This window comes from Plectropomus leopardus, chromosome 3 (assembly GCF_026936395.1).
Source record: "Plectropomus leopardus strain MGB_pleo_1.0 chromosome 3, ASM2693639v1, whole genome shotgun sequence".
NCBI lineage: Eukaryota > Metazoa > Chordata > Actinopteri > Perciformes > Serranidae > Plectropomus > Plectropomus leopardus.
In genome coordinates, this window is record NC_142178.1 from 2,478,851 (window position 1) to 2,492,140 (window position 13,290).

General features: G+C 40.3%; 1 protein-coding gene across 3 annotated transcripts in view; it reads left to right on the forward strand.

Moving 5' to 3' along the window:
* LOC121941963 (nocturnin) overlaps nt 1-9,794 on the forward strand; it is a 20,129-nt gene extending 10,335 nt beyond the window's left edge. For 2 of the 3 annotated variants that reach the window (XM_088075324.1, XM_042485012.2), the window contains 4 exons: nt 6,872-7,002; nt 7,107-7,281; nt 7,853-8,184; nt 8,267-9,794. In XM_088075324.1, coding sequence (XP_087931450.1) covers nt 6,880-7,002; nt 7,107-7,281; nt 7,853-8,184; nt 8,267-8,779 — 1,143 coding nt within the window. In that variant the 5' untranslated portion in view covers nt 6,872-6,879 and the 3' untranslated portion in view covers nt 8,780-9,794. Of the gene's footprint in view, nt 1-2,507; nt 2,740-6,871; nt 7,003-7,106; nt 7,282-7,852; nt 8,185-8,266 lie in introns of those variants that run through there. The other variant, XM_042485009.2, reaches the window with a different exon arrangement.
* The last annotated feature ends 3,496 nt before the right edge of the window (nt 9,795-13,290 follow it).

Sequence of the window (13,290 nt, forward strand, 5' to 3'; positions counted from 1 at the left end):
AAACATGAAATAGGATAAGATTTTTTCTTCTTTTTCTTGCCTCAACTTTCAGTGTCATTAAAAGTCCAGATAAGAAAAGCAACTTTCCAGCAAACAACTTCCTCTTTCTCCTCAGCTATCAGACATCCATATCTTTTGATAACATCGTCACCCAGTGGATATAACCATCATAACTCACTCTGATGAATGAGGGGAATACAGACAAACAGCAAAACATTTTTACAGAGTTTTTAATACAGTATTGATCACAAAAAATGTCCCCCGTGTGGTTAGGGGACCTGTTACAGGGCTAACAAGGGTTCTTTACAGTTACAGTGCGTTTCAATGGATTTCTAAGTGACTCCGTTTATGGTTTCACTTCCAGACTCCACTTGCAGTGTACAACAAATTTTAACACTTTTAAAGGGACAGTTCAGCCCAAAATCAAACCAACATGTTGTTCCTCTCACCTGCAGTGCTATTTATCAGTGTGGATTGTTCTGATGTCAGCTATGGGCCGCAGTCTGCTGTCTGCCTTCTCACCGATATAATGGAGGTAAATGTTTGCACTGATAGTGCTGGGGTGATGTCACGGAGGCAGCATCCATTATTTGTATACAGTCTTTTTCAGACATACAGTACATCAGCAATTTATGCTCATTCACCCTGTTTCAACTTCAGATTTTTTTTTCCGCTGCTTAAAAACACTTTTCTGTAAAAACGATGTAAGCAGCCTCAGGCCAGCAGCCGTCATCATATGTGGTTACTTGTGGTAAATGTTTAGAGATGATGCGTGTTGAGTGTTCTGTCAACAGACATGAGTCACAGCTCACAGGTTAACAGAGCTTTTAGTTCTCCATCACCCTGCTGTGTACTCTCTGTGTGACGTCAAAGCAGCACTGTGGAATATGAAACATTCGCTCCTTGACTCCAATCTGCTGGATTAGGGGATCCAGATAGAGAGTAATTACCAGCTTACACAACATCCCGATGGCTGGTATTTCTTTCCCCTCCTGTGTCTGTGTGTTTGTCATCATGGCCAGATGCAGTCCTGGTGACACCTATTGTAGCAGAAACTACCGCAGAAGACTGTCGGCGTGTGGCTCAGAGTTATCGTGGGTCGTCCACCACTCGCTATATCAGTTGTTCGATCCCCAGCTCCTCCAGTCCGCATGTTAAGTATTCTTGGGCAAGATACTGAACCCAAAATTGCTCCCGATGGTTGTTCCATCAGTGTGTGAGAATGGATACTGAGTAGCAGGTGGCACCTTGTACATTAGCCTTCGCCACCAATGAGTGAATGTGACATGTAGGGTCATGCCCCTACAGTCCGCGCCCACCACTGAAGATATGATTGACTTTATCAGGAGCAAGATGTAGCCTTCCCATTACCCTAACCATAACCACCTCCCTTTTTTAAAATTTATGATTGTGACAAAACACTTCATAGATAGCTAATTGCTGCATTAGCAAGTTCATCAGGATATCCACTTCTGGGCCAAAGAGCGAACGGTGCTGATCATGGACTGATGTGTCGATATGCAGGGTGAGTCATGCAGCTGCTCCAGTTAATAAGTTAAAACTTGCTGTAGGCAGCCTGCATTTTACATCATCAACTACAGCACAGGCTCTGATTGGCTACAGTTGCGGCCCTCTGATTGGCCCAGATTGGATTTTAATTTCTGGAATTGAGGCGGGGCGGCAGCAAGTCCAGAATCGTACAGACAGTGAAACAGAATGCTGAGCTCACGTCATCAGGATGGTCTCACCAGGCTAGAAATGATCCAACATTTCACAGATAAGACAGGAGAAGTAGCTGAAAAAAAATTAGTAAAATGATGTGCTGCAGATGTGTATTTTGTTAAACCTCATGACCCCTCACTCACATTTCTGCTGTGACCCCTAAGGGAAGCCACAGATCACAGGTTGGGAACTGCTGCTTCACACTATAGTCTATTTAGATTCAAGCCCAAAATGTGATTACCTTTAGTCGTATCAGTTTGGAAAAGTACAGTGTGCTCCTATACATGGAAAATAACGGTGAGGTAACATTAGTGACGGTAAGCTGTGATCAGATGGACCCAGGGGCTGTTGTGTCACATGCAAACTGAGGAAGTTATTATTGCAAAACACACACACACACACATGCTCAGCACTTAGTTGAGTCATGCAGTCATTGTTGTGCAGTCGCACGGCAGTTAAAGCAGTTGAACTGTGAACCATAGAAATGTAGTTATTGTTCATTCTGTCCTGACATGTGCGTGTGTGTGTGTGTGTGTGTGGTGAGGGTATGCCTCCATGTTACTCTTCTTTTATGTTTTGTTTGGGGCAAGGGTGTGACAACCAACAGATAACTCTGCAGTATATATCAGAAATATATCTGCCACACTCAAGCTTCTGTGTGTGCGCTTGTGCGTATATCTCTCTCCCTTACCGTCACATGACCTGTAATACTCCATACGGCGTGGTGACGTCTGCATTTCCTAATCTCTGTCTCCATGTCTCTCTCTCCCTCTCCGAGCTTTTATAGGCAGCGGAGCTCAGTGAAAAGTCAGATTTGTGCCTCGCAGTCACAAAAGCACACCTGTCACTGTCTCTAGTTGCAGTGAAGACTCTTAAAGTTCAGTCCGGGAGCTTAAATCAGCTGACAGCAGCATACAGGATCTGTTAGGGTGACTGCAGCATTAAAGGGAAGCTTTAAGGACAATTTACTCGAAAGTGCAGTGTGGACATAGCTGTGGACAGTGATGGACACTATGGGTAAGACGCAGCTCCTCTTCATTTTACTGTAGATGAGCTCATGTTTATAGTATCTAGTGTAGAGATATGACTGGTGTCATTTTGAAGGTACAGGTTGTGTGTTATTTGATGGTGGATTTAACCCTTTGAAACATGGAGTTGTTTTTTTTGTGCTGCATTCAGACACTACTCACAAGTATTTAAAACTTTGAACCCTTGAGCTAATTTGTATGATTTTGTTCAAAAGCTTTGGGAGGGAAAAGGCAAGATTTTAGTAGATGTAGGTTTTTTTTTTTAAGCTGGGGTAGAATGTCCAGTGAATTATAGTTTTAACTGTTATAATGGAATATTTTAAATTTATTTACAAAATAATTTAAATTTTTACGCTTTTTTCCCAGTTGTTTGGCCTTCCATTCTTCTGTACAATGGTGTCTGTGCAAAAACATAAATGGGGTGAAATATATGTTTGTAGAAAATTAAAGCACAAAGCTGAACAATATTACACACTGGACTAGATCATTGAAAATAAGAGATGAAATTACTATGCTGATATTATTGTTTACTGTGTGCAACAGTTGGAATTGAGCAAGGAGCCTGATGCCTCCTGGCAAACTAGGCAATCTGACCCACTTTTTTTCTCACAAACAAACGGCCACTATGTTAAGCACTCATGCAGGCATGAACAGATGGTGTGTGTGTGTGTGTGTGTGTGTGTGTGTGTGTGTGTGTGTGTGTGTGTGTGTGTGTGTGTGTGTGTGTTTGCATGTGCGCACGTGACGGTGCTTCTAATCAATAGCTTGTGAACACCTACAGCCACCTTTTAGTTTGTTTAGTACTGTTATTGCTGTCACCTTGTTTGTGTGTGTGTATGTATGTATGTATGTGTGTGTCTGTGTCTGTCTGTCTGTGTGTGTGTGTGTGTGTGTGTGTGTGTGTGTGTGTGTGTGTGTCATTATGGCAAAATGTGGTCCTGGTGACACCAGCTCTAGCTCTAGCAGGAACTACCTTACCTTACCCAAGAAATTCCTTTCTGACAGAAAGCTGTCTCTGCAGCATTCTCCCAGCAGAGTGGACGGCGTGCCTCAGCTGTGTCACACTTTAGTGTCCTCTTGAAACAGTTTCCACTGTGTTTTGAACTTCCTACGGCATTTTTTCTAAATGCTTCAACACGTGTTGCCAAACTGATGTTTCAATAAGTTATGAAGTTTATGTTTTAGTGTCTCGTGAAGTTTATGTTTTGTTGTCTTCTGTTGTCCAGTTGATGTTTTATTGTGTTGTGAAGTTGATGTTTCAGTTTGCTGTGCAGGAGTTTTTAGAGTACTGTTGATATTGATGTTTTACTGTGGTGTCAAATGAATGAATCAGTCTGTTGTGAAGTTGATGTTTCAGTGTCACCAAGTTGTTGTCTAAATGCTGCACGTGCTCAGATGGAGGTTTTTATGTGTCATCAAATTAAGGTTTCTTGTCGTCCAGTTGGTGAATGCTTTCTAAATGCTGCAAGTTAGTGAGGATGTTTGTTCAGTTGCATGTGTTTTTTTGAAAAGGCAGTGAGCTCTCAGGGCCACCGTAGGAAGGACTTAGGAAGGGTCTGTTGCCTTTTAACTCCAATTCCAAGCCAGTATATCCATTATGTAATCCAAATTAAAAGTAAGATATTCAGAATTTGTGACTTGTGACACTGTAGACATCTACAATGAACAACTCCACTAGTAAAAACTGTGTAGATATCACAAATTAACATTCTGACTGTTGAGAATTAAGTTATATTTATCATAAATTAGTACTGCAACTAATCAAAATTCCATTATGGAAATTACTTGGAATAATGAACCAAAATTGAATTGCCTGTAATTGAGTTGGGTTAGAAGTCAATAGCAAAAACGGACTAGTTGTAATTAAGTTACAGATATCTGCCATGAACATTTCCTCTTGCAAGAAGTGAGCTGTTTGATATCAGGAACATTTTGACTAATGCGAAGTGAATTGTTATTATCTTTACTTCGAATTTCTGCTCATCAAAATTATTGATAAGCTGGCTTGGAAATGAAACTAGTACAATGTAAGTGTAGCTAGTGCATGTGTACAATTCATGATTCAAGATTTATGAATAATTTAATAATAATAATAATTTATATTCATAATCAGCTTATTAGAAACTTGAAAACTTATAAAACTCAGAGTTAGTCTGAGCAGCAGTCTTAATCTCAGGCTGCAGTCATGATTTAGTTCACGTGTAAATGGACACATGTTAAAGGGGACCAATAATGAGCTGAGCTGCACCCATGAGGAAGAATCACTTGAGCCGTCATGTGAATTAACCCATTAACGTCCTTATACTATATTTAGTATAGTAAGTAACAGCCCTATAGATTAGGAGTATCAGATCTTAATAATTTTTCATACATACATCGTTCAGACTCTTATAATACAGATTTAAAAGGAAAAATGATAATGAATTAATGATAATTCAGTGTGACATTGTGCACGGTATAGAGGCATTTTATATTGAATTTCTATAGGGATTTAAATGGGAATGAAATGTTTGTTTAGACTCTCAATCTTCTATACCTACTTAATATCACTAACTCACACACACACACACACACACATACATACACACACACACAGAATGAAACCCAAAGTCAGACGCTAGTTGACAAACATCTTTGGTCTCTGAAATGCAGCTGTCACATTGGAGCAAGAAAAATCAATGATTATCATTTTTCTTTTTAAATTTGTATTTTAAGAGTCTGGACAATGTGTGTATGAACAATTAATAAGATCTGATACTCCTAACCTTATGTTTTGGGTGTGTTTTCATGGAAAATCAAACAACGAAAAGTATAAATACCAAAAAAAAAAGTATGTTACAAAAAACGGGCGCTGTAGCCTCATACTTTCACCGATTTAAAAAATTCCAACTGATAAGTTCTTAGGTCAGCTAGTATTTTAAATGCTGTGAAGGACATTTTGAACTTCCACTAAGGACATTAATGGATTAAAATACAGGGATTTGTCACTCTCAGGCTGCTCCAGATGACTTGGCCGACTCCCTTGTCTCATTATCTGAGTTGACGGTCCACAAACACAGAAAATAGAAAACAGCACCATCTGCTTATCACAATTATTATTGGCCATTTATATGCCCGAAATTAAAAAAAGAACTCTCAACTTCAGTTGCTGCACCGCAGATGTGGCACTAAAATTTCAAATATGCCTAATAGGGCTGAGGGATATATCAAGAATTTTTTAGGCTATATGTCACGATACATAATATATATCACGATATTGAAATCTCCTCTCAGCCACTGTAAACTAATAAAATACAAAGAAATATTAAATGATCCACATTTACAAATCAAGCAGCTACTGCCATAAAGTAAAGTAACATAAACTACTGCTAAAAGTTAAATAAAATACTGTTATAATGTTAAATAATGTAAAGTATTAAGTTAAATAAAGTACTGTTATAGTAAAGTTAAATAGAGTACTGTCATAATTAAATAAATCAAAGTGGAACCAATGTAGCTTTTATTTTGAAGGACCCTGCTCATCTGAGGCCAGAAGTGTTTTTGCTGTGGACTTGAAGCTTGTGTCAGTGTTAGCAGACATTTTAACTGTAACAGAGGTATGACGATTCATTCATATTATATTAATAATATAATATATTTATATTTATATTGTAGAAATATATTATACTGTAATCATTTATACTAATAGTATTTACAAGTCATTATTGTGCTCCGTTGTCACAAAATAGTCACAGTCTGGAGCTCTTCTTTGTGTGTGTGTGTGTGTGTGTGTGTGTGTGTGTGTGAGAGAGAGAGAGAGAGAGAGTCGTAGGAAAGAGGGAAAAACCTGTCTTGTGCTGAATCACTACCTTCAGCATCGCTTTCCAGCTCCTCCATGTTTGTTCGTTTTGGTGCTGTGCATTGTGTAGACGCCCCCTTGGTGGCGCAGATGGACGCAAAGTGTCATCACATGACATAAAGAAATAAATGATATAGCATAATATAAAACACTATATTTTTTAAATTTATCATCAGATGATATTTTTTGTCATATTGCACAGCCCTAATGTTTTGTTGTTCTCCATCCTCACACACACACACACACACACACCTCACCATCTCTGTCTTTTTCTTCCAATCAGTGTGTCCGATGGGTGGAGGAGCCACCAGGCTGTACAACGCCTTGACTCGGGCCCTCAGCAGCAGCTCTCCTCTCCCCCTCCCTTCATCCCACCAGCCTGTCGACACAAACCTGGATCCAGCTTTCAGCCAGGTGACTCCTCCTCTGCTGTTCACAGCACTGATCCAAAAAGCAGCAGATATGTGAAGTGATTTTCCTGCTGGGGTGAAATTAATGCTGTCATGTCTGTCTAACAGGAGCAGGAAGCGTCCCCCGTATGTCCCCTCGATCCAGAAGAGTTGCTTCGACAGTGTGAGGAGGCCCTCAGGGACCGACAGCCTCGCCTCCACAGGAAGTTCACCCGCTTGAATGATGGAGCCAGCGCCCCCAGCAGCCCCATCAGGGTGATGCAGTGGAATATTCTGGCTCAAGGTAGACTGCTTCTGTCCTGTCTGAAGTCTTGTTACACTGAACTAAAGGCTCTGATATATTCAACAAAAAAATGCATGTGAATGCTGACAGCTGGAATTGCAGTGCATTGCTGAATGTGCAGCAGTCTTAAAGTGTAAGTCACACGGCACTGCTGAAAAACCTGGAAACTGAGTTGTAAAACTGGCAGAGGAGAAAGCTGAACTGTATAACCTAAAGAAGCTGAGAGATGAAATTCATTGCACGAAAAGGGGCCGTACTCATTCACTAAATAAATAAAATTGACTTTTTTTGGGGGGGGGGGTTATAGAAAGAAAAGAAAATCACCCAAAAGAAACAAGCTTTCCAAAACAAGAAAAAAGAAAAAACTGCATTTTCACATTTTCAATAAATGCCCAAACATTTTAAGAAGAGCCAATAAGGAGTATTAATAGTAAACTCAGAGAATGTATGGTCTTTTAAATTTGCCATGAAGTCCTGCAAATGTTTTGGTAAAAATGTATATGAACCCTGTCAGTTACTCGAAGTTAACTCTGTACTGAAATCATGTCTCCTTCTCTCTCCTGTCCTTCAGCTTTGGGCGAGGGACTTGACAGTTTTGTCCAGTGTCCCCCGGAGGCCCTCAGCTGGTCCCGCAGGAAGTACCTCATCTTAGAGGAGATCCTCACATACCGACCTCATATCCTGTGTCTACAGGAAGTTGACCACTACTATGACACCCTGCAGCCAGTTCTGGCCGGCCTGGGTTACAGAAGCAGCTTTTGCCCTAAACCGTGGTCGCCGTGCCTGGATGTGGAGGGCAACAACGGTCCTGACGGCTGCGCGCTGTTCGTCGATCAGTCACGGTACGAGTGCCTGGACAGCGTGAACATCCGGCTCTCTGCCATGAGGATTCCAACCAATCAGGTGGGTAGAATCTGTAAAGCCACACATGGACGCATAAAGAGCTACTTATATGCATCTCTAACATGTGGCTGTCTCCCAACAGGTTGCCGTGGTGATGATGCTGCATTGTCGGAGTACAGGGAAGTGTGTGTGTGTGGCTGTGACCCACCTGAAGGCTCGTTCTGGCTGGGAGTGGCTCCGTAGCACGCAGGGCTCCGACCTCCTGCGACACCTTCAGAATCTGGTCCAGAAACACAGCGACGATCCTGCGGCTGCCCCCGGCTCCAACATTCCTCTGATCATATGTGGGGATTTCAACGCTGTCCCGACTGAGGAGGTGTACCACCGTTTCACCGCATCGCCTCTGGGTTTGGACTCAGCCTATAAGAAACTCAGTCCTGATGGATTGACTGAACCCGAGTACACAACATGGAAGATTCGACCCACAGGAGAATGTTGCAGCACTCTGGACTACATCTGGTACAGTCACGACACACTGAGAGTGGACGCAGTTTTGGACATGCCCACTGAGGAACAGATTGGGCCAAACAGGCTTCCATCCTTTAGCTATCCATCTGATCATCTCTCTCTGGTTTGTGACTTTAGCTTCAAGTGAGAGTGACAGGAAAGTAATGATGCAGCACACAGCGAACAGATGATGCTCAGAAGTCGAGACTGGCTCCTGATTGGCTTCGGTCAACAAGAAGCCGTGCAGATGAGATGCCAAGGGACAGAAGCCGCCTTCTGACTGGATGGAAAAGTCAGTTAACTTGTAACGTAGAAGGAGCAGGAAACCACGCTGCAACAACATAGTCTACCTCCCCGAGTCTAACAGTGGGCAGGTTTCCATTACAGATTTGCTCAAAAGCGATATTTTAAAAATGTCGATAAAACACAATAGCAAGATGACTGTGTTTCCACCGAGTGATGTTCTGTGTCTTCTCCTCTGGCGATAACATTCCAAGAAGCATGGCGATGGATGTTTGAAACATTAGCAGGTTTACTTCTATTGTAGCCACCACACTAACGTCACTATTTACAATCTAAGGCCACGTAGGCGTGTTATGAAACAATAACGGAAAGGCAAGCCCCTTATACGTGGGAGCGGCCACGTATAAGGGATTTCTAGGAGGTAATAATCCACGATTTTCACAGAGGAATAGTGGATTAAAAAGTTAGTTATGTGATGCAATAACACCTCTTGTAGCTCCTGCTGCATCATGAGGGAACCAGTTCCTGCTGACAAGCACATAGCCATAGCACCATGTGACCTAGAAAAGCAAAAACAGTGTTTCTATTGCAGTTTTGGGAAATATGGCTTTTTCAAATCGCCTGTAATACCACCTCATGTGAGCGTTTTTGCAAAATTGATGTGTTTCCATCAGGCATATTTTATATTTGCGATTTCAATTTGCACAATTTGAGGATTAATGGAAACCTGCCATGCGTGTGTGTTTTCTGCACTCTGTCACTGATCTGTACCTTCATCTTAACTCAAACGCTAATTGTACAGTCAAACTAATGAATGTGTGTGTGTGTGTGTGTGTGTGTGTGTGCGCGCGCGTGTGTATACACATATATACTGTATATAAAAACAAGAAAAGTATAAGAATAAAGTGTTTTTAAGTTGTTTTGCTGTTCACGTGTTGTTTCTATTTAACTTGCAGGAAAGTGTTAAGTAAATATACGCTACTTTTTAATCTTTTTAATCTCTGATTATGCTCTCTTTGGTTTGTTAATTACCTGGTTTAGAATTTAGGCTTGTTCACCAAAATTAACCAGTAGTATCCAGCAATACAGACATTTTGGGTTTAATTTGTCCAGCTGTCAAAATTCTAATAACCTAATGGAGGTGATTGTGACTTTTTTTGTTCGTTAGCATTGGAACACATTTGTGGAGGGAAATAGTCCTGCTAAAAATTAAAGCAGCAAACAGCATTGAACGGGCTCCAAGCAGAATGCAAGCATGAATGCTTGTTCATTTTAAGTAAAAAGAAGCAAAACTCTTGAGTTTCTTTAAAAGTTATTCATGGTAGTCATCACTATCTGCTGATGTTATATGAATTTTCTTTCATAAACATGACGTGCATCACATGACTGCATTTATACTGACTTTAAATTCCATCAAGATCTGGAATCCATCCCATGTCTCTTAATTTCTACACAAATAGTGCTGCTATGTGAAAAGTGTCATAGTGTAGTATGTTGGCAAAATCAGCCATAAAGTGACATAGTGTCCAAAAATCATAAAAATGACGAAGTTTAGCTTGTCATCCATAAGTTTGTAGTACCTCATCCAAAATGACATAAAAACGTCATAGTACAGTATTTTGTCAAAAATTGCATAAAAGGTCATACTATAGTATGTCATCGAAATACATTAAAGTGTCATAGTTTAGTGTATCGTCCAAAACTGTATAAAATGTCACAGAATACCATGTCTTCCAAAATAGCATAAAAACATCATAGAATAGTATGTCATCCAAAATAGCAAAAAAACGTGTATCATGTGTTGTCCAAATACCATGAAAATGTCATAGTATGGCAGGCTGTCCAGAATTATATAAAAACATCATAGTATATTATGTCATCCAAAATGGTATAAAAGCATCATAGTATTGTATGTTGTCCAAAACAGCATAAAAGTGAAATACCTTAGTATTTTGTCCAAAATGGAATAAAAACATCATACTCAATGTAGTCTAAAAAAAACATCAAAGTGTAGTTTGTTGTCCAAAATAGTATAAAAACACCATACTATAGCAATGTTTCTCAAACTTTTTTCTGTAATGTACCCCCTTTGAATTATTTTTTTCAGCCAAGCATCCCCTGACCAGCGCAAAACATTTTTGGTAGAAAAGAAAGAGGTACAACACAGCACTGTGCCATCAGTGTCTGGTTTAATAATCAACATTGTCACTGAAAAACACTTTCAAATTTGGAGGTTGCAACTCATGAATCCGTCAGTCCTGCGATAGTCTGGCAACCTGTCCAGGGTGTACCCCGCCTTCTGCCCGATGACAGCTGGGATTGGCTCCAGCCCCCCCGCGACCCTTACGAGGACAAGCGGTTACAGAAAATGACTGAATGAATGAACTCATGAATCCCATTAAAACGTAATCATCTGCATACTGACGGTATTTCGTCAGTTCTGGTTTCGCCTTCTTTGTCACTTGTCTCTGTGTTTTCATTGCTGCTACATTTCAATCACGACTCCCTTTTTTTTTATCTTGACGGCAGCAAGTGATTGATTGACAGGTGATGGCATTTGACAGGTTTTGTCAAACGATCCTTGTTTGGTGAGTGTCTGTTTTTTAGAAGATATTTAAATTAATTATTGGGTACAAAATTCAGGTTATGCATGACTGCTATTTTTGAAAATATAGATTTTTTAATCTCACGTACCCCCTGGAGTACCTCCACGTATCCCCAGGGGTACGCGTAGCCCCATCTGAGAAACAGTGTACTATAGTATGTTGTCCAAAATGGTATAAAAACATCATACTATAATATGTCGTCCAAAACTGGATAGAAACGTATACAACAGTTCTACAAGCGTATTTTATTTGTTAATAGTAAAAAGCAACAACAAATGAAGATTTGTTTGTTTATTTAATGATCTTTTTTGGCCTCAACGACACAAATAGTTCCGCGGCTACTGGACGTGCCAGCTGTTGCTCAGCAACGCATAAACATTTTTCTGCACGCTGCTTGGTAATCTGTGTTAGCTCGGTCTTCATGTTCTGCACAGAGCAGCGGCTTTGTATCATGAACATTTATCTCTGTGTTTTCAGTGAAATCAGAGTCTGATAACAGACACTTTGGCGGCCTGTGAGATTCAGATGAACTAGTTTGATCAGACAGTTCGTCGCTCCAGCGTGTGTCCACTCACTGCCGTGATCGCCGTCACCTCGTATCAGACAGCGTGTGTGTGTGTGTGTGTGTGTGTGTGTGTGTGTGTGCGTGTGTGCGTGTAAGTGTCTCTTACGCTGTGGATAGTGTCAGACGAGTGTGTCCCTGTCTCACTGCACATCTTTGTAACATCTGTAACATCCGGCTTACTCACAGTTAACGAAAGTTTACCAAAACCCGTCTGTCACAGCTGCCCCCTCCTGGACTTCCTCATAACTTTTAGTAACTTCAATGCATGTACAGTCAGCTCAAGACACTTTAAAATTCCCGTCCTTTCTTGCTCCACTCCTTTCTCTCTCCTCTCTTCTTCTCTCCTCCCTCAACCTGACCAACTGACAGCTACGTGAACTGTGCCAACTAGCTGTTTGAACCTATGCTAACACCATCCTATGAACAGATCCCACTTTCACTCTCACACTAAGTAACAGATTTTGAACTTTGAACGGCCGTGAAGCGGAGTGATACAGAGTTAAAAGTTATCAGTCCCAGTGATGTGGTCGGAACTAACTGTTGTATAAAAATATCATAGCATGGTATGTCGTCCAAAATAGCAGAAAAAATGTCATAGAATGTCCAAAATGGCATAAAAACGTCATAGTATAGTTTTTCATCGAAAATAGCATTTAAACGTCATACAACATGTCGTATGTCGTCCAAAATTGGATAAAAACGTCATAGTAGTGTAATTTCTCCAAAATAACACAAAATCATCTTCGTATTGTATGTTTTCCGAAAAAGACATACAATGCTAGCAAATTGACCTTTTTGCATCCTTTTGCAAAAACTTTAGCAAAAAAACGTGTATCATGTGTTGTCCAAATACCATGAAAATGTCATAGTATGGCAGGCTGTCCAGAATTATATAAAAACATCATAGTATATTATGTCATCCAAAATGGTATAAAAGCATCATAGTATTGTATGTTGTCCAAAACAGCATAAAAGTGAAATACCTTAGTATTTTGTCCAAAATGGAATAAAAACATCATACTCAATGTAGTCTAAAAAAAAACATCAAAGTGTAGTTTGTTGTCCAAAATAGTATAAAAACACCATACTATAGCAATGTTTCTCAAACTTTTTTCTGTAATGTACCCCCTTTGAATTATTTTTTTCAGCCAAGCACCCCCTGACCAGCGCAAAACATTTTTGGTAGAAAAGAAAGAGGTACAACACAGCACTGTGCCATCAGTGTCTGGTTTAATAATCAACATT